This window comes from Labrus bergylta, chromosome 4, assembly GCF_963930695.1.
Source record: "Labrus bergylta chromosome 4, fLabBer1.1, whole genome shotgun sequence".
Classification (NCBI taxonomy): Eukaryota; Metazoa; Chordata; class Actinopteri; order Labriformes; family Labridae; genus Labrus; species Labrus bergylta.
The window spans coordinates 4,947,217-4,966,904 of NC_089198.1; the positions used below are offsets into that span (position 1 = coordinate 4,947,217).

At 42.9% G+C, this 19,688-nt stretch overlaps 2 protein-coding genes across 2 annotated transcripts in view; one reads left to right on the top strand and one right to left on the bottom strand.

Annotated features, from left to right (window-relative positions):
• Positions 1-697: 697 nt before the first annotated feature.
• stard3nl (STARD3 N-terminal like) lies at positions 698-10,443 on the top strand. The gene is made up of 9 exons (XM_020654710.3): positions 698-837; positions 4,727-5,107; positions 6,685-6,762; positions 6,874-6,951; positions 7,654-7,707; positions 8,121-8,238; positions 8,371-8,469; positions 9,392-9,459; positions 9,596-10,443. The coding sequence occupies exons 2-8, from the start codon at positions 4,904-4,906 to the stop codon at positions 9,454-9,456; spliced, it is 696 nt and encodes a 231-aa protein (XP_020510366.2). The 5' UTR covers positions 698-837; positions 4,727-4,903; the 3' UTR covers positions 9,457-9,459; positions 9,596-10,443.
• Positions 10,444-11,815: 1,372 nt separating this feature from the next.
• Positions 11,816-19,688, bottom strand: part of LOC109999616 (solute carrier organic anion transporter family member 5A1-like) — a 38,932-nt gene continuing 31,059 nt past the window's right edge. The window contains exon 9 of the mRNA XM_020654706.3: positions 11,816-19,688. This exon is cut by the window's right edge and continues 320 nt beyond it. Coding sequence (XP_020510362.3) covers positions 19,488-19,688 — 201 coding nt within the window. The 3' untranslated portion in view covers positions 11,816-19,487.

Here is a 19,688-nt window from a genome sequence, read left to right on the forward strand (position 1 = left end):
ACCGATCCGAGTTCATCTCTACAAAAGAATATTAATTTGGTATCAATAGATAATTTCTTTATAGGTAGCTAGCTACACCCTGTAGGATGCTACATTTCCAATATGGTGAACGCCAAAACCGTAGTCTGCATATACATGGACGTAGCCTCAGCAATGCCCCCAATTTTTTTTGTTCATCATTTTCCATGCTTTGCACATTTTCACTTTGGGGTTTGCTCCTTTTTTTCTGTTAAATCATCAGTTTAGCTTATAAAAAAATGTTTAAAATTCTATGCTAAGTAGTGAAGAAAAAATTGGTGGACAACTCCATCGTGGCCACCAGGGGGACCTTAAAGGTGCACTAGGTGGATGTGGTAGTGAAATTTGAAAGCTGGAGAAGTGAAACAATTTTCATGTTTTCTGCACTAAATACACAAACTTTATTCAAATAAAGTCCCTGGACAATGTCTGGCGCTAAAAAGCTACCAGGAGAGTTACGGTTTCACTGTCGCGGGACATCTATCTTCAAACAGTTCCAGGGACCAAATGTTCCTCTGAGGACAGTTTGTGTATAGAGTTACGAACATATACCACATAATCTGTGCATTTCTCCAGCTTTTACATTTCTCCACCAAAACTCCACAGTGCACCTTTAAGATTCGCTCAGACACAGACTTCATCTCCCAGAATCCTTCGCGCTTTCATGTTTTCTCTGCCTGCTTCCGCCATCCTGTCCGAGCGCGACGAGGGGAAACAGATGACTCGTCCGCTGTGTTGAGGTTAAAAAAACTTGCCCGACTGAAACGTCCTGCCTTCCGATTGAGAACATTTAAATCGCCGAAGCAGAGAGATTAGAAGGTGAGAGCGACTTCTTTGAGTATTAAATATGCTTTAAAAACCTTTTGAATACACGTCTTCAAGCTACCTCGCTAGCTAGCTTTAAAAATGACCTGCATGATGCTGTTGAACTCCTTTACTGTGTGCAGCATTTCAGGTGCAGCTTGTGTGTTTATTTCAGTGTATTTCTCCCTCTTCTGTTCGTTATATGAAAGCATGTTATTTACTCGTATGAACCCGTCAGTGCTGTTATCATTAGTTGTGGTCATCGTCCTCTCCTCCTCAGTCAGCTGGTGTTTTTGTTGCACTTTGCGTTTCCTGCTGCAGTTTCTGATCGGCTATTTTGAGCTGTGCAAGTGCTGCATTGAAAGCTTCATTCAGTGCAGCCTGGATGTGCAGCTTCCTCAACCCCTTTGCATGCACATTTTGGTGAACTAGTTTCTCTTCAGAGCTGCAGAGTCACACTGGCACACTGTTCACCCATTTTTAACAAGTGTTTCTGTGTGTCATCATCACGTCGGGCCTGAAGAGATGGTGGTGGTAGAGTCTTAGATTTTCATGTAACGGGGATGTGGTGGCAGGCATACTGTGTGCAGTGGTGGATTAAATAAGAGCATGCAGATACTCCTGGTCAAATATGACTCCAATAAAAGTGAAAGCTGATCAGTCACATTATGACTTGAGTTAAAGAGGACATGTTATCCCCCCTTCTCCTTTTCAAACAGCCCCCCTGTGGTCTAAATGAAACATCTGTGCTGTGCTTTGGACAAAATATAACATGAATCAAAAACCAGAGGAGGTTTGTGACCCTGTATAAACCAGCTCTCTCAGAACGCTCCGTTTTGGTGTGTGTGTCTCTTTAAATGTAACGACCCCCCCCCCGAGTTTTCCCCGTAGACATCACTCCTTATTGGGCAGAAGAAGTCACCTGTTGGACAAACTCTGACTTGTTTACATTTTCAATGTCGGCATCGTTGGGAGTATTACACCAAAAGAAGTGTAAACATCAGTATCACCCCTGAGTTTTCCCAATCGGTGCATCTCTAGTTCATTCTGCTACGTTATGATTATTTATAAAACAGATTTCCACAATGTGCAGCTCCAAAACAATGAGAACAATAACAGGAACGACCAAAAATACCTCATGAGCAGGGAACACGTCAGCCAGGCTTTAAACAAAGAGAAAAGATTCACTTTTTTTTTTTTAAACAGCCATTTCAGTCAGCAGTTCTTTCTCCTTGTGCTGCTAAAGCTCCCCCCGCTTTGTCTTCTTCTTCTCTGCAACGGTGTTAGCGTCCAACATGAACTAAACCACAGAACTAGATGAGAGCCTCTGTGACCACTTCTCTTTTCCTTTTCAGTAAATGAACTTCCTGATCTCTGAGTGACATTTGCGCAGCGTTTTCTCTACGTTCACCTCGACAGTGTTTTAAAAAAATGAAGCGTCAAAAACTGCAGTTGCTCCAGTGTCCGCTTGAGGCTGGCTGCAGAAGACATGGAAGTCACCCATTCAATTTATTTATTTATTAATTTTTTTAAAGATTTATTTTGGGGCTTTTTGGGCTTTTAATGGAGCGATAGGACAGAGGATAGAGTCGTAAATCAGGGGGAGAGAGAGTGGGGAATGACATGCGGGAAGGAAGCCACAGTTGGGATGTGAACCCGGGCCGCCCACTTGAGACGACATCCTCCATACATGGGGCACGCGCACTAACCACTGCGCCACCAGCGCCCCCCCATTCAACTTTTTAACATATTTTCTTCCTCCCTTGTGCATTTATATCAAACGGTGGCACATTTTTAATAAAACTTTATTTTTTCTCAGGTGCGCACGGTTGCAGGAACATACCATCAAAAATTAATCAAAACTTGGTGGCACACTGAAAACTTTACTGTATTTTATTGTGAGCGAACAACGTGTTTCTCCTGTAGCTTCCTCGGAGTCGCCCAGCACCTATACTCCTATATTAAAGTTGACGAGTGACCAGTGGAGTCAGGCAGCACGACTCGCTGGCTGTCGATATTTAGAAACTTTCACCAAAGGCTGAAAGCTTGACTACCGTAATGTATCTAGTAGGAGTGCAAACGCTACAAAGTGAAAACGGATGGTCCTAAAAGAGCGGCACACAAACTGCACGTTGTAGACTTCACTGAACACGATAGAAATCGACACTTTAATCCTTTTCTCTTTGCAACACCTCCAAAACAGACTGCGTTTTATATCACATATTTTACGGTAATTTTTATTTTCCTATTTGCACAGAAAAGCTTTAAATCCTCACTCTTGTAACGGTAGAACAAATGAATGTCTTGATTTTTAAGATTCTGCAACTGGCCCAAAGAAATCTGTAAAAACAGCTTCATAAAATGTAATCTTACAAAGTGGATGTTATTTTAACCTCTTTCGTTTTTTTTTTTTTTTACAAAGGAATTATCTGGCAGTCATTAGTCATACTTAAGGAATGAAAGTTACAGTTCTGCTATCACAGAAATATCCACAAATATGCTTTGGTCTCAAATAAGCAGTGAGACTTCAAGCTCCTTTCTGCCTGAGTGCAGACGGACAATGTCACAAGAGAAACAGTTGTACAAATTCTTCTGAGGAATCCACTAATCCGCAGAAATCCTGTGACCACAAGTCAACTAAGATTTAAAGTCAAGAAACAGCCTGAGAGGAATCTAAACGATCAAGTCCCAACACAGCAACTGTGAGGCATTTCTTCTTACTGAGGACTGGAAACAAGAAGGCAGACACGTCCGTATTAAAGTATGTCGAGCAGTAAGTGTTTAAAGTTGCTTTTTGTGTTCCTGTTCAAGTCTCAAGTTTCTCACATCCTATCATTTGGACGGGGCAGATTGCCACCCCAACGCTACCAAAATAAAGGCGTGATATACTAAATACCTCAGTGAAATACTTGAAGTGCACTCTTTTGTTTCCAGCAGTGCATGAGCGTCTTTTATGTGTTTTTCTATCCTGAGAAATGCCTCTGCTCTCCGCGCGTGTTCCGACCACAAATCCTGATTTCAAAGAGATTTTCTGAAACTTAAACACTTAAATAACCTTTGAAATTCTGCTACTTTAAATTCTGAACTTTTCTCACAGAAATACTTCCCATCGGGCTCGTCTGATCACGCTATGGGAGCGTTAAGAGGAAGCTGCGGAGAGTGTGGGATCTTGGATTTGGGGATATGAAAGTACATGACCTTAAGAGAGAGAGATATATTTTGGTTTCTGATTCTCATCTCATTTGTTTTATGATCTCTCATTACCGCAAATGTGTGCTTAAATGTTAGGGTTATGGTAGTTCGTCTTCCTCAGAGTCCTGTGCGTCGAAACGTAAGTGCTTGGCACCCTAAATACTATTTTCCCTGAGGGGTATGACATGCGGGAAGGAGACCCAGGTAGGACTCGAACCAGGGCTGCCCAGCTCTCGAGGACCACAGCACGCATAAGTTTTAGTGTCTCGCTCCTCTGCACATCAACGCGCCCGCCCACACTCTCAGGTCTTCTTCCATTCAACTTACTGCCTGTCCACCATGGGGTCAAGAGCCCCCCCCCCCCCCCCCCTCCCCAGGAACTCCCTCCCACCACACATCCGTAACAACAACTCTCTCTTTGGTTTCAAATCCTGTCATCTTTTTTAAACTGGCGCATTCTGCTTGATCATGAATCCTCTTCACAATGATTTTACTCTCTACATTTGTCTCTTTAATGTTCATTTCTTTGTCGCCATGTTTGTTTTTATCTCTGCTTTGTAAGGTGACTTTGAGTGCTTTGAAATGTGCCTTCAAATGAAATTGGTTAAAGGCATCTAATTAATGATTTGTTGATTTGATTTGAAGAGCAGCTTTGGAGGATTATTTTCTTTCGTTCTAATCAAGTCGTCCGACTTTCTGCTTCGTCCTGCAGATGCAGTGATGACGTTTACCTCCAACCAGTAAGTCCACGTCCCCTGAACCCACACGGCTCCCTGCTCCAATGATCCGCCTCCTCTGACTCAACCTGAGTCCACCTTCTCTTGACCAGTGGGCGGGACTGGCCCGGCCGGAGGAGGGCTGTGGGGGGGGGTCACACGCGTGACCAGGGATGGACAGCCGATGCAGCAGCAGTGCCGACTCTCGGCTGACCGCCAGGAGGTTGGGGTCTGTAAACACAACGCCCATCTGCGCGCGGGTGGAGTCCTACGAATCCGGGGATAAGAAGTGCATCTCGGACGTGAGGAGGACCTTCTGCCTCTTCGTCACCTTTGACCTCTTGTTTATCACCCTGCTCTGGATCATAGAGCTCAATGTAAGACTTACCTTCTTGTGTCATGACCTTTTCAAAGTCCAAGTGGTGCATGTTGGTGCTGCCGAACGGATTGAAACAGAGATTCTAATAACAGAGGTGTAAGGCCGTGTGTCTACCTGTCTTTTTTAATTGTTGCAGCAGGTGGGCACAAGGCCTGAAAAGAACGTTGTCATTGTTGTCATAAATAGTAACCAAAAAAACAGTGATCCTTGGACTCGTAAAAAGGTAGAACTGGGTCGTGGACTTCAATGGGTTTGATTTTATTTGACTTGTCTAAGGTCAGACGTGTTGACCTCTCAACTAAACATTAACTGTTTTATATAATATGTGTCAGGTGATGAAGTCAGCTGACCTCTTATTATGACTTAGCTCTATTTGTACGTCTTTATCTGATAGCTTTATTAACCCTCATATACAGATAGTGTAACCTCACCTGTATCGGCTGTTCTAAATTTATAGTTTCATTTTAATTTGTGTCAAAGGCAAAAACAGAAACGGGTCAGGTGCCGCTGGAGAAGTGAATCGAGGTCATTCAGTTGTTCATTCACTTCCCCCAATGAGGAAGTATGTTTTACTGCAGCACAGAGAGCTCCAGTTTCACCAAAGGAAACTGATGCAAATATGTGGAATATGTGACACACACTTTTTGTATAACCAGTTCTCGAAAGGGAATTTTAGTGACACAAGTTAAATAATATTTCTGCTCTGTTTCAAAGCAGAACTTTTGGTTTTCTCTGTGACTGAAACCTGTCAGACTGGAACATGTCCCCAACGGCTTTCTTCCTTTTTTTTAGAAATGCGCCTGGTTTCCTTCGCAACTCTAATATTTAAAGCGAGACGTTTCTCTTCTAAAACATGCAACAATCTTCAAATCCAGCAAAACAATGCAGCAGCCGATATGTCGTCCTTCTAAGTGTTCGGTTCTGGTCCTGAACAGTGGCGATTCTGGAGTCTGTTGGGGCCCGAGGCAGACATTTACAGGGGACCCCTCCAAACAGCGTTCGTCCCCATTATGTCATAAATGATCTGACACCAACAATCTTTCTTTTCTAGCTGCAGTTAAGTTACTAAAGTGTCTCTCCCCCATTCAGTCAAATATGAGTGAGTGTAATCAGATGGGGCCACTTAGGGGAGTCCCCTACTGGCCCGGTGCCCCAAGCAGTTGCCTACCCTTGCCTGTTGACAAGCAGCTCCTCTGGTCCTGAATGCTCTGGATTTGTTTGGACCAGAGAAGGAAGGCGCTTTTAAGGCGACCCCTCCACACGGCCGTTTTGGACGCCCCTCGGTTTGTCAGACATGAGAGCAGTTATCAGGTCAACAGGTGTTGCAGTGATGGAAGCGGGCAAGAGAAGTGGTTCAGATAGAAGTGATTGTACCCGACCTAAAAAGCCTCTGCATGTTTCTAATAAGCTCCACGAGCAGAAACGTGCTCAAACTAGGATCAATGTTGAGAGTTTTTATTTATTATTGGGCAGAGGAGGTCACCTGTTGGATTGTTGGGACTCTTGTTTTCTCAATCGGTGCATCTCTGGTTAATGTTTTGGCGAGTGTTTTCATCACCTGTCCGTGTCCGACAGGTGAACGGGGGTATTCAGAAGCAGCTGGATAAAGAAGTCCTACACTACGACTACCGCGCCTCCTTCTTTGACATTTTTGTAAGTTTTACTCTCCCTTATTCCTTTTATTGTTGTTATTGTTGTTCATACTACAACTTCCCCTCTTTAACCTTCTGTCCCGTTGTTGCTTCTTCTTCCTCTCCCGCTCAGCTCCTGGCTGTTTTCAGGTTCGCCACTCTCATCCTGGCGTACGCCGTCTGCAAACTCCGTCACTGGTGGGCCATCGCAGTAAGTTTTCATTCAGAAGAAAGCGATCTGATTGTGAGAACGCAGCAGGATGTGATCAGGAGAATTCAACTCGAGCGAGTGGGAGGGGGAGGGGAGGAGTGACGTTTTTTCACGACCTCAGACTGTCTGCACGCCACCGCCATGACTTCTGTGCACGTTTTTAAACTGCTGCGTTATATTTGCAGTTCTCCAGTTTGTTCTTCTTCTACTCTTTTGTAGATTCTGTGATTCAAAATACTCATAGCTTTGATATAAAGGCAGATGTTCTCATTATAGCGCCGTATAGCGGACTCTGTTGCTTCATCAGCCACTTCCTCGTCCTTCTTTTTACGCCCAGTCTTGCCTTAGGAGACCCCTCCCCCCCCCCCCCCCCCCCCCCTCCTGTAGGTTGTGTGGTGCATGTGAAACAGCCACAAATCCTATAGAAATGATGATGATGAAACGTCTGCAAATGTGAAAGAAAAAACAGCCACGGACTCCTTTTTGCAACCTGTGTGGCTCCCCCTGCTGGCTGCTGGACAGAGTGCAGTTTTATATCCGCTTTAAAAAATTAATGCTAACTAAAGATCTTTCTTTGATCTCACAATAACAACTTAATTGAGATTTTTTATTTTCATCTTTGTTGACAAAGATCAAACACCTGATTATTTCCACGCCTGCAGTCTTGAGTGTCTCTGATCAGTGTTTCCTGTGTCTGCACAGATCACCACGGCAACCAGCTGTGCTTTCCTGATTGTGAAAGTCATTTTATCAAAGGTGAGAGTCGCCCGCAATCCAAACGGCATCGTCTCTCTTTGTTTGTGTGTCAACCATTGCGTCATTACTCCGTCTCTGCATCACCAGCAGGCTTATTGAAAAGCTAGTGCTCCACCTGCTGGTTGATATCAGAACTACCGTTCAGAATTAAACTACTGACTAAAAGGCGAATTTAATGAGCTTTTTCATCATAGCTTTGATTAATTTAGGCTTTTTATGTTTGTTGCCTTTTCCAGAGGAGTTTCTGTGTCATTTTTCAACTCTTCAGTTTATTGTTTCAGCGTTTTTTTGTCTTATTTTTTGGCTCTTTTTTACGTCCGTTCCCTCTTTTTTAGATGTAACATGAATTAGCAGTATCAGCCCTCTTCATGGATTGTATTTAATGAATGAATCTCATGTGTGTGTGTGTGTAGCTGCTGTCCCAGGGGGCCTTTGGGTACCTGCTGCCCATCATCTCCTTCGTGTTGGCCTGGATTGAAACGTGGCTGCTCGACTTCAAGGTTCTTCCTCAGGAAGCCGAAGACGAAAACAGTGAGTCTGAGGCCCGTGACCCATACAGCGCTGTAATCACACGCTTTAAGACATACTTCATGCTGATTCTGCAGACGATGGCCTTCAGTTCAGTCTTTGTGCCCTAATATAACGTCCTTTCTCTGTTTTCAGGATATCTGTCCATCATGGACGCCACAGAGCGAGCTGCTCTCATGGGCCCAGGTCCTTTATCTGACGGACAGTTCTACTCGCCGCCAGAGTCCGTGGCAGGTCAGGACATCTCAAACTTATCTGAACCTGTGTCTGCTCCTTTCACCCGCTCAGTTTGTTGATTTAAAGGTGTAATCTGTCTAATGTTTACACTAAAATAATTAAAAATGTTTAAAAAAAAATTAATTCGGTCCTCGCGTCACCTCGAATATTTCCGACCGTTATCAAAGCCAGAGAAATCCTTCATTGTATAAGTTGTAGCGGCCCGTGTCTTGACATGACATGTTTATGGTTGCCATGGAAACACAGGATGTTGTATGGTCGATCTTTTACCCCAGATTTAACTGTGGTTCCAGTGGTCGAAATGCACATACATAGTTCCTCATAAGTTTCCTACTTCCGACATGTTAAATCGGCGTCGGCGGTCGGTGAGAGGGATCTCTCTGATTGGCTGTTGGGAGGTCTCATTTCTCTCCAGCTCTCCTCTCAGGTTCATGAAATCCCCTTGAGCATGCCGCTTCATTAGTGCGGTTTCTACTTATTTGTCTCCTCCGCCTCTTCTTTTCTTTTTCCACTAAAAGACCAAGAGCTGACAACGCCAGCGCCATTTTCAACTTTTTATCAGACATTATTCTCCGTTAGTAGACGACCTATAATACGAGTGGTGAGCGACAGCGGTGTGAAAATGGTCTTCTGGTATCATAACAACGGACTACCGCCCCCATGGAGAGTTATTTCCTCTCACACATGAGCAGAACGTACGTTGTGGTTGACCGTCTTTGCGGTGTGTTCAAGTGCCACTTTTTGACCAAGACAAAAGACGGCTTTGGTCGCCACTAGTTCTTTGCCGTCTGCTCGTGTGTCGGGGCCTTTAGCGGTGAAGCCAGATTTCCAAGAGAACTCCCCGTGTGTGCTGACCTCACTTCTCATCACAGACCTCTGGATTTTTAATTTCCTGTTGTATCTTCTCTCTCGTACTCAGACTCTGATGAGGACCTGGATGATAAACACGATCCAGAAAAAGGGCTCATTCAGCAGGTGACTTAACAGGTAACCGTCTCCTGGAGCATGTGTTAAAGATTACATACAGAGAGCTGCTGTTTATGAACACATACAAACATGGACTGCGGTACCCATTTTAAACACTAGGTGTCAGAGTTACTTCACCTCTCTTTGCTCTCTTCAGGATCCTCACGCTGAAGGTTTTCTCCTGCTCCCGCCGTCCTCTGGAGGGAAAACTCTGCCTTACACGTTTTGCCATTTTTAGTTTTTATATCGACTTGAACGACTTTCTGTGTACTCAAACCCATGATTGCACCTCCCGTTTGTGTGATGTCTGCACCCTTTGCATGTACACAACCACCCAGACTTGAAAAGTGCTGCTTCCAAAGTTTATTCTGCTTCACGAGTTTGTGGGTGTTTCCCCCTCGGCACTTAGAGCACCTTCTTCAATGGGAACACGAGAATGGAGACAAACCAGATTTAGGAGAGGAAGAATTTAAATGAAATCAAAACCTTAATGTTGATTTCAGTGAGACACAACTTAAAGTCTTATACTCGCGTCATGTTTACTTTTTCTTTTTTTTTGGATCGTTTTTCACATGCTCTGATTTTAAGTCAATGTAAACTGAGCTCCACAAACTCTGCATGAAGGACAGTTTTTTTTGTTTCTTGTGGCCAGTATTGAGCTAACAGACTCTGTTTTGTAACAAAGAAGAGGTTAAATATTTATAATTTACAGTGTTGATTACAGATTTTGCCAAAAAAAAAAAAAAAAGCATTCTAACGATTTGAAGAGCGATGTTTGCCCCTGAAAAGATGTGAAGTGTTGTTTTGTGAAAAACCTAAACAGGCGAGAAATCTGCTTCCTCGAAAGCACGATGGTTCTGAGAAACTGCCCGAACTATAAACTGCTCTTAAAACGCTCAACATGTGAAAACACACGTTCATATCTTTACGCATGCCCTGCAAGCCGAGCGACTTGTTTTTATGAAAAAGCTTGTCTGTAACAGAATCATTAAAATGTGAAACTTTTTCTATTTGTCTTTTTTTCTGTCTGCCAGACTTTTGATGTCATGAAGGAAGAGATTGCTATGATATCTTTTTATCCTGATACAGTGGTTAGCACTGTTACCTCACAGCGAGAACGTTCCTGGTTTGAATCCCAAACAACTTGGAAACTCGGGGAAAGAATTAGGGGCTCGACTAGACGTCACATTCGTCTTCACACGGGGGGCAAAAGATATTTTGTTAATGTTGAAATCCTCCAAATAATTTAAGTATTGCACATCAACGTTTAGCTCAAATAGAAGTTGTAACAGAGACATTAGAGGAGCACCTGAGTGCAGCATTAGTGTCTCTACATGTCAACTGGCGACCTATCCAGGGTGTACCTCGCCTCTCGCCCAATGACAGCTGGGATCGGCTCCAGCCCCCAGCGACCATGAACAGGGAAACCCGTTTAGATGTAAATGGTGGACCAGACTTTGGTGTGAGAATTTGGAGAATAACAGAAAGAAAAACCAGGAATTATTGACCAATCAAGCATCAACAGGCTTTTGTGTGTGCAGGATAGTATACTGTAAACATGAACGCGCTGAGGTAGCACTTTCTGACAAGGTAGCACATCTTGATTTAACACCGCCTCAGAACAACTTCGTCCAAACATTACACCTCTGTGACATTTACACTGATGGGGAGGCGTAACAGGTGTTAAAGTCCCGCCTTGAACTGGCAATGTGAAATAGGCTCCTTTTTAAAAAACTGCATTCTTTAAAATGGCCAGCAGGGGGCGAGTCCACTGATTGCAAAAACTCACTTGGCCGGAAAAGCCCCTCTTTTTCATATGCTAACGCAGCAGCAGGCGTTTGTGTGTGCAGGGAAACCGTCCTTATGGAGAGCAAACGCAGGCAGGACACGATACACAAAAAAAAACTCTGGCGGCTGTGGCTCAGTTGGTAGAGTTGGTTGGGGGTTCAATCCCCAGCTGCTGCAGCAACATGTCCGATGTGTCCTTGGGCAAGACACTAACAGTCAGAATTATTATAGGACGGGGGGGTCTGACTGATGCTAACCAGCTATCCCAGGACTTTTGCTTATTGCCACCTCCAAGCAGCTAGCGTCTCCTCCTGTACCAGCCGCCTTACAACACTTAACCCCCAATTACCCCCACTGCTTCGTCTGTGGTGTATGAATGGGATGAGTTACTTCTGATGGACTCTTTCCACAGCAGCCTCTACCATCAATGTGTGAATGTGGAGGTGTGACCTGTAGTGAGAAGACTATAAAAGAATACAAGCTAAAGTCCCATCAGTGGTAATCTGACATGGATTTATTTTGAACCACTAGAGGGCGACACATTGACCTTGCTGTGTTACCACACAATAAAACCCACAAAACCAGACTGTTCTGTAATACTGTTTTATTATTTTTCACATTTTTATTGACAGAAGTCAAGTATCCAAAGGCGTTTGTAAACGGAGCGTCCACAAATCTACATCTCGCCTCTCACCAGTGTAGCCTTTCAGTCAGTCAGTCATGAACACTGTCTTTTTTTTTTTTTTAAATAAATACAATACTGATTTCAAAAAGAAGAAGAAGAAAGTAAACTCAGAATATTCTACCTTAAACCTGCCTGAAGGAGTGCCTACAGATGGAGATGATGCCACATATATTAAAAAACATTTATATGACACGTGGAGGTGAACGACTCCTTCGTCCACAAGAGGAGGAATTAACATTTTTTTACAAGAGTGAGGCGGTGATTTTCTGGAGCCGGTGTCCACGCATGTCAGTGGACTCAGAGAAAAATCACAACTGGAGGATGAAATACTGACACCACCTGCTTTTTTAAGAGTGCAAGAAAACATATTTTTGATGCTTTTTAAAAGAGCTTGTGTCTGTAAACCTGGAAACACTAGAAGGAAAAAGGCAAACGTACGGCATGTTTTCATCTTAATTCTGCAGGAAGATTACGTTGAGACCCAAAAACAGAAAAGGAACAAACATTTGAAAGCATGATCCAAAGGTAACTGTACTTGGGTGAAGATCATGAAAAGGACCGGATGCCTTTGGATAAATCTTCAGATATAAAGAAGCAAAAAAACAAATGTCATTGTGGACGTTAGAGAAGCTGTTCATTAAACAGAAATACAAGTTTTTGGTATTTTAAGAGAAAAAACCAATAAGGAGAAAGTGGTGTTAGAAGGAGAAGTGCAGCACTTGTGGAAACATCTTGCGTTCTTTCTGTGAAACACGGAGAGAAAAGGAAACGATAAGAACGTCTGATTGTTTTTGAGGCCGTTGCTGGACGATGCTTCTTGGACCCTTTTTTCCCCCAAACAGCAACTTAACGAAGCTCTTTCGTCATTACACCTTTGTACTGACACATTGAACCCTCAACTGTGTGATACCGTTGTCCCCAGTGGTCGTTGCAAAAGCGCGAGCGAGGCAAAACATGTGATCAAACAGCGGGAGCTTAACGTGCAAAAACAGCACCGTTCCAACCCACCGTTTTACAGTGACGCTGTTTTACATCTGTTACACCTCTTCAGTAACCCGTGATGCCGGTGTTTTAACAAATAGTGCTATCCATCGAGATGTGCTTCTACACTCTTCCTCTAAAATCTGAAATAAAGGTTTTATTATAGAGTAGCAAAACGTGCTTCTTTTTTCCTAACAATGCAAACGCAGCGAGTTCTCGTGTTTTGAAGTGACTCTGTACTGGGAGCATTATTTGACAGGGGATACAAAAAGCCTCTGCAATCAATCAATCAATCAATCAATCAATCAATCAATCAGAGGTAGCATCATTTGACAAGGTAGCACGTCAAGACGGAACACCGGCTCAGCGGGAGGAACAACTTCGCCCCAACATTACACCTCTGGGACAAAAAGTCCTGCCTTGAACTGGCAATGTGAAAGGGGCTCCAGTTTTTTAAAGAAACACCTAAAAAAAACTGCATTCTTTAAAATGACCAGCCACTCCAATTGTTGCAAGTCTAAATCAGCAATAAAGTCTCTTTTCTTTCACATGAAACCTTCTTTTTATCAATTTAAATCCAAGTTTTGTCAAGTTTACTTTACAAAAGCTGTGTTTGACGCTGACAGAAACAGAAAACAATCAAAGACGTCACAGGTTTCCACCTTTTAATGGGATTCATCGAGCCTTATTGTTCACTTAACTACATCCGAGGAAAGAGTGACCACATAAAAGCTTTTACACAACGTCTACTCTTGTTGATTTGAAGCAGACGAAGCTAAAACAAGGACTAAGTGTCAGGGTAGTGGTGTCAACATTTCATCGTCTCGATGACACTGACAGAGCAGGAGGGTCGCCGGTGTCACACAAACTTAAAACAGCAGTTTTTATTATTAAAAAAAACACAACATGGAGGGATGAGTTCCTCAGAGTTTCACTGCAGTTAGACGTCGTCGGCTTCACGTGTAAACAGAGTATTGTGTTGTGTGTCTCTAATCTATTATGTCATCTTATTATAATTTTTCATCTAAGAAAATCCATCCAGAGTGAAACAAACGAGACCTAAGGATGGATTTAAAATGTTACTAGAGCTGTTAAAGTCTTCAGTGATAATTGAGGTCGTCTGCAAAGGCTGACGCTTTGGTGAATGAGAATTCAAGAGACAAAGAACTTTGTAGTTCAAGTTTTTAGAGTCTAAAAGGTCATTACAGAAAATGAACAATTTCATTCACAGACTTGAAATCGGATGTTTTATTGTCCCGTTTCTTTTCTGGACACTGTCTTTTGTGACATTTTACACACAAAAATGTTGAGCATCTTTCTAGAAAATTAAGCAGCGGATAAAAACGTCTTCCTGAATTCCCATCTCAAAAATGTAAAAATAAAATACTGATAACATGGGTTTTCCTCGCTTACTTCCTGTTTTGTTTTATTTGTTTTCCTCAGAGTAAACCATAAACAAATATCTGACGTCTCTGTGTTTTATGCCTGCTGATCAGAGATGTGATGTTCATTCATCGCTGTCTCTGCGTGCTGTTCCAACTCTGACCAGAAGGGGTCGCCAGAGGATTGGGCAAAAAGTCACATAAAGGTTTTGTCGTGCAGAGGTGATTCACTCTGTCGCAACACTTCCTGGAATAATGAGCACGAGGCTGCTCTTCAGGGGAACATGTGTCAATGATGCTTGAACGTGTTATTACACTGACACAGTTTGTTTTTCTGCTTCTTACAGCTCAGAAAAAACAACTTAAACTAAACCTTTGAAATGTCCCATGAAGCCCCTCATAGGGTTGTAGTCAGGACCACACTAACCGAGACCAAGACATACCCGAGACCAGAGTGCCCCGAGACCGAGACAAAACCAAGACCAAGACCATAAATATCACTGAAGAATAATCCTCTTGTGTGCAGGGGGCGTGTCACTCACTTAGACTGTAACACCAGGAAGATGGCGGCTGTAACCGAGGGATACAAATCACCACTAGAAGTAATTTGCTCTTTTAGAAATTAGCGTTTTATTTCTAATCACAGTTATGACATGGAAAAATTGCTTCTCAGTGTTGGTTTAGACTGGTCTTGATTTAAAATCCCGAGTCTGCCCATGAGACCGAGACAAGACCGAGTAAAAATGCTTTCAATTCCTAGACGAGACAGAGACCTTCAAAAAGTTAGAGTACTACAACGCCAGACCCTCGACCACAGTCTCCTTCATAATTTGATTCTAAAGACAAACGTGTAATAATAGAGGTGACGTAGAACACGCTAAATACGGTTTTAAATATTTAACTTTGGTTCCAAATCTCCAGCAGGTAGTTTTGTGCCCTCTAGTTTAAAAAACAACTCAACTTGTTAAATGTTAATTAAAAACAAATCAAAAGAGACGTTTTTAAATCATACTAAGCTCAGGTTTAACGACAGAGTAATCAATGAAGATTGGTAAAGAAACCTGTGGACTCATGAACCTGAAAAACAAGTTAAAGCGTCTCAAAAATACATAACGACAAACGTAAACTAATTTGATTTGATTTGATTTGAAAGAGAGTTAGAGAGGGGCTGAATTCAAAGTGTTCAATCCTTTAAGCATTCACCTTCTTTGAAAATTTAAATTATGACGACGTTTCTTTGCTTCCATATGGCCGTTTCATCCCGACTTTACAATCTTTATAACTCAGGTTAGAATGAAATTTAAACCAGGTTGACTCTTTCTCAAAAAACAAATAAAAATCAGGTTTTCACAGCTTTTTGAAACATTTTGCCTCTCGAAAATACAAGAAAAAATGTAACAAATAAAAAAAAGAAATGCAAGGAAATCAATCTAATGGAGTCCTTATCGCTTGTCACGGGTCACGAGGGGTCACAAGGGGTCATCAGGGTCTGGTCTATTCTAAAGAAGCGGTTAAGATACGCCTGTATGGGGAGATCGCTTCAATTTATCTACGTGTGTGAAGTATTTAAAAGCAGCATTCTGGTGTCTCTTATAACATCCTGGTTTGTAGAAAAGTTTTGGTGTTTCATTTGGAAGAAGGTCTTTTTATACGTTTTATTCGAGGAGTTCTGAGTCATCACATCCCATGATCCACAGCAGGAGTTCTGCCCAGCATTTCACATTTTTTAATTTGTTCCTGAGCATTCGACTTAATGGCTTTTTTTTCTGATGCGGAACAAGCTGTAGGACTGAAACCTCCAGAAGTTATACCACATGGGCCTCGTGGTTTCCAAGCTGAAGAATGAACCTCAACGTTTAAAGGTCACATATTATGTAAAATTCATCATGTTCTGATCTGTCTACAAACCCCCCAAATGATGATACAAGTCCATCCTATTTAAAGGTACAGACACAGAAACAGCCTGTTCTGAGCAGGGCTGAAATAGAGGGGTTTATAGACATGATCAAATACAGGATCAGAGTGGATTTAGAACAAGAAACTTCACACACATGTTTTGAGGAGCTCTGAGACTTATTTAAACTGGTTGAAAAGGAGGAGGATATGTCACCTTTAAGCAACAATCGACAGGAAGAAACAAAATTGTCGACATCTGCAGGTCGATGACGGCTGGGCGAACTCCACCTGCACACAAACACCACTAAAAGTTTTATCATAGGCTACAAAATGAAGCTTTAGGTGAGGAGTGAAAACTTAAGTTTGGATTTTAAACACTTCTCTTTTGTATTTCTGTCCTGGCAGAGTTTTTTTAAACATGAAAACAAGACTTCATTAGAGTCCAAAGAGAGTTTCTTTGTTTACAGTGTGATAGCTGCTTGTTGGAAACGTTTGCATTTAAAAGTTATTCTGTACGTCCACTAATTCAACTAGCAGGTCTATTTTTAGGGACTGCTCTATTGCTAAAACACGTAGCCGAAAATTAACAGACTGATTTAAAATCTAGTTTTCTAAATTTATTTAAAAACATGAAATAGTTCATCATTTTAGCCTCTTAAATGTGAGTAGTTGCTGTTTGTCTCCCTAAGTGCAGCGTATATTTGAAACTGAAGACGTTTGAAGCTGTAACCGTGTGCTCTGAGAAATCATCAGGGACTTATCGTTTCACTTAGTTAAGATTAAAAAATAAAAGACGTCACAATATTCTCCATTTAGTAGCCGCTTATTAGCATGCTAATTAGTAGCATACTGGCTGCTTATTGGTCGTTATTTAGCGCTTACAAGCACCTCAAGGGTGCGATCACACAGAGACGCTTCGCCCTATAGGATCGGCCACATCTGGGGGTAGAAGAGCGGGGAGCGCCTGCGGAGCGTGGCTGCGTGTGCATACGGGCGATCGAGCCCTAACTCTACATGACGGTAGTCTAAAGCTAATAGATCATTTTCTCTCAACATCCTCCAGATTACTGCTCATTTATAGGAAGTGAGAAAGTTGTTGAACATGAATTATGATCTTAGGCATCGTGTCCACCTAGCACTTTTTTGTCGTATTCAATAAGGAGAGAGCGTTTGCAGCATCAGGCGACCGCCCAGAGGAAGCATAGCACCCAGCGTCCTTAATCCAAGTGTTCCGCAATTTTTGCGCAGCCACTAAGAGCGCTCAAGTCTTTCGACTTTTCACAAAGCCGCTGTCGACTTCACCGGCGCGCTTTTCCAAATGTATGATATTCCCCGTATTTTTGGCGCCCACAGATTGCGTCTTGTACCCAAAGTGTCTGTTTTATATTTGAGATCGTTTTTTACTCCAGCTTTCACTTAAAGGCAACGAAGCTATGTCGGTCATACAGCGGCCGTTATCAACAGACATTTGTCATGGAGACAGGACGGATGTGCAGCGCTTTTCTTGCCAACACACAAACGCTTCATGCAAGAGCCAGCACTTTTCTGCCTACAAAAAAACATGGCAACACATGGCCTAAGATTATAAATCACGTTCAACAACTTCCTGACTTAGCATCAGTAACCAGTAATCAGGAGGTATGGAGGGCAAACTCTTAGCTAATGACCTGTTAGCTGTAGACTCATGTAGAGTAAGGTACTAATAAGTGTTCATAAATGACTACTAAGCAGCCAGAATGCTGCTAACTAGCTGGCATGCTAAATATGAAATGCTACCATTTTAAAGAATAATCATCAGAAGCTGCAGCTCGACAGTGTTCACTCAGAAAGTGAGTTTGCTAAATATCTAAACCTTCTTCTTACTCTCCACACTTCAGCATCGTCCGACATGTTAAGTAAAAAAAACAAAACATTTTTTTTTTAAACGGCTAATGCTAATTTTTCTTAGCAAGAATTACCCATAAATCATTGGGACTACTGTTTCACAATTAACCATCATAAGCAGAGCGAGAAGCTGACTTTCTATTCCTCTTCATCCAGCTCACTTTTCACCCGCAGCTTTTTATTTTCCGGAGCTGACGAAGAACAGACGACTACACTAAGACCTCTACGTGATGGTCAACTACGTATCTGCGTACATGTTTCGGTACAAACGTTGTGTTTTTTGTCGGTAGATGATTGGCTGCGTCTCTCATTGGGGCCTGGTAAAAATAAAAAATAAATAAAAAGTCACTCCGTCTTTTCGAGTCCAACCTCCTGACATCCTCCGAGTAGAGTTCAGTGTTCTTCCAGACATGTAAGGCGACTCGTCCAAACAGTTACGTGGTCAGGAGGAAAATGCAGATCCTGGGTTTTTTTTTCTTTTCTTTTCTTTTTTTGTTGTTGAGTTAAACCACTTATCAGGTTGCCAAGTCAGGAGGGAGAAACAGCTGCGATGTATGGATGCATTGTATGAAGCTGGCAAAAGCCAAAACAATCCGACTTCCAGCGGTAATACTACGTGTCATTGTGCCCATGGTGAGCAACAAAAGGCCTTGCATGGGACAAGAATGCATTCTGTGCGTTGCCAAGCTGCTTAGCCTAGTGACCTGTCGTCCCGTTGGGTTCTTTTCAAGTGTTTTTTTTTTAACCCCCTAAAAACTAAGAAAAAAAACCTAAATGTGGACATTGAACGTTGTTTTTTCACATAGCACCATGCCATCGGTTTCCAGTTCTTAACACTTAACTTCAGTGTATCCCAATTTTTTTTTGTTTTTGTTCCGTGTGATATGTGGTGTCTGGGAAACAAAAGGAAAAAAAAAACAATGAAGAAGAAGAAGAAGCACGCAGACGTGAGGTGGAGGGAAAGCTGAGGTATCTGTTCAGGTGACTCTTTTATCCTACAGGGTGTCTGAGTGACGTCCTCGGTGTCAGGGTGTTTTTTTTTTATTCATGGGTGTACCGTACATGTGAGGACCGTGGTGACAGAAGGCACATGTTGCCGAGGTGAGGGAGGGGGGAAGGGCAGGTGGTGTTTATGAACGATGAACTCTCCTCTGTCCAAAGTGAGGACGCTAAGCCTTTGTCCGCTCGGAGCGCTAGCAGGTGGATCACAAAAAAAACGCTTCGATGCTTTCAACATTTTTTTGTTCTGAGGTTCTGAAGGAATCCGGATCCTAAGAGACCACAGATGCTGAAAAAAACCTGAAAGCCAATTCGAGCTTTTAACCGGGCCCACAGTCTAAGGATGAGAGCAGGACCTCCGCTGTGGAGCGGCTAAAATCCACCTGAGTGGATTCAGAATGAAGTCCTCATGTGCCCGCCCCCCCTTCTGAAACTCAGACCCGGACTGAGACTTGTTCCAGCGAGCGGGCCGGAGTCTGGGCAGGTGAGGCCGCAGGCGTCGGCGTCGCTGGAGGGGGAGGAGTTATTGCTTTAAGCTCGTTGCCGGGGCAACTCTGGGTGCTGATGCCGCGGTTGAGGGTGCCGGCGCGCGGCGGACCGTTAGCCGCCAGCGCGTTGGGGTCGTTCCGGGGAAT

Bases quoted from the DNA above. Each gene is read 5' to 3' on its own strand.
- stard3nl (XM_020654710.3), top strand. From the start codon at position 4,904: ATGGACAGCCGATGCAGCAGCAGTGCCGACTCTCGGCTGACCGCCAGG. The intron at 6,763-6,873 runs GTAAGTTTTACT...TCTCCCGCTCAG, and splicing joins CCTCCTTCTTTGACATTTTT to CTCCTGGCTGTTTTCAGGTT. The intron at 6,952-7,653 runs GTAAGTTTTCAT...GTGTCTGCACAG, and splicing joins GTCACTGGTGGGCCATCGCA to ATCACCACGGCAACCAGCTG.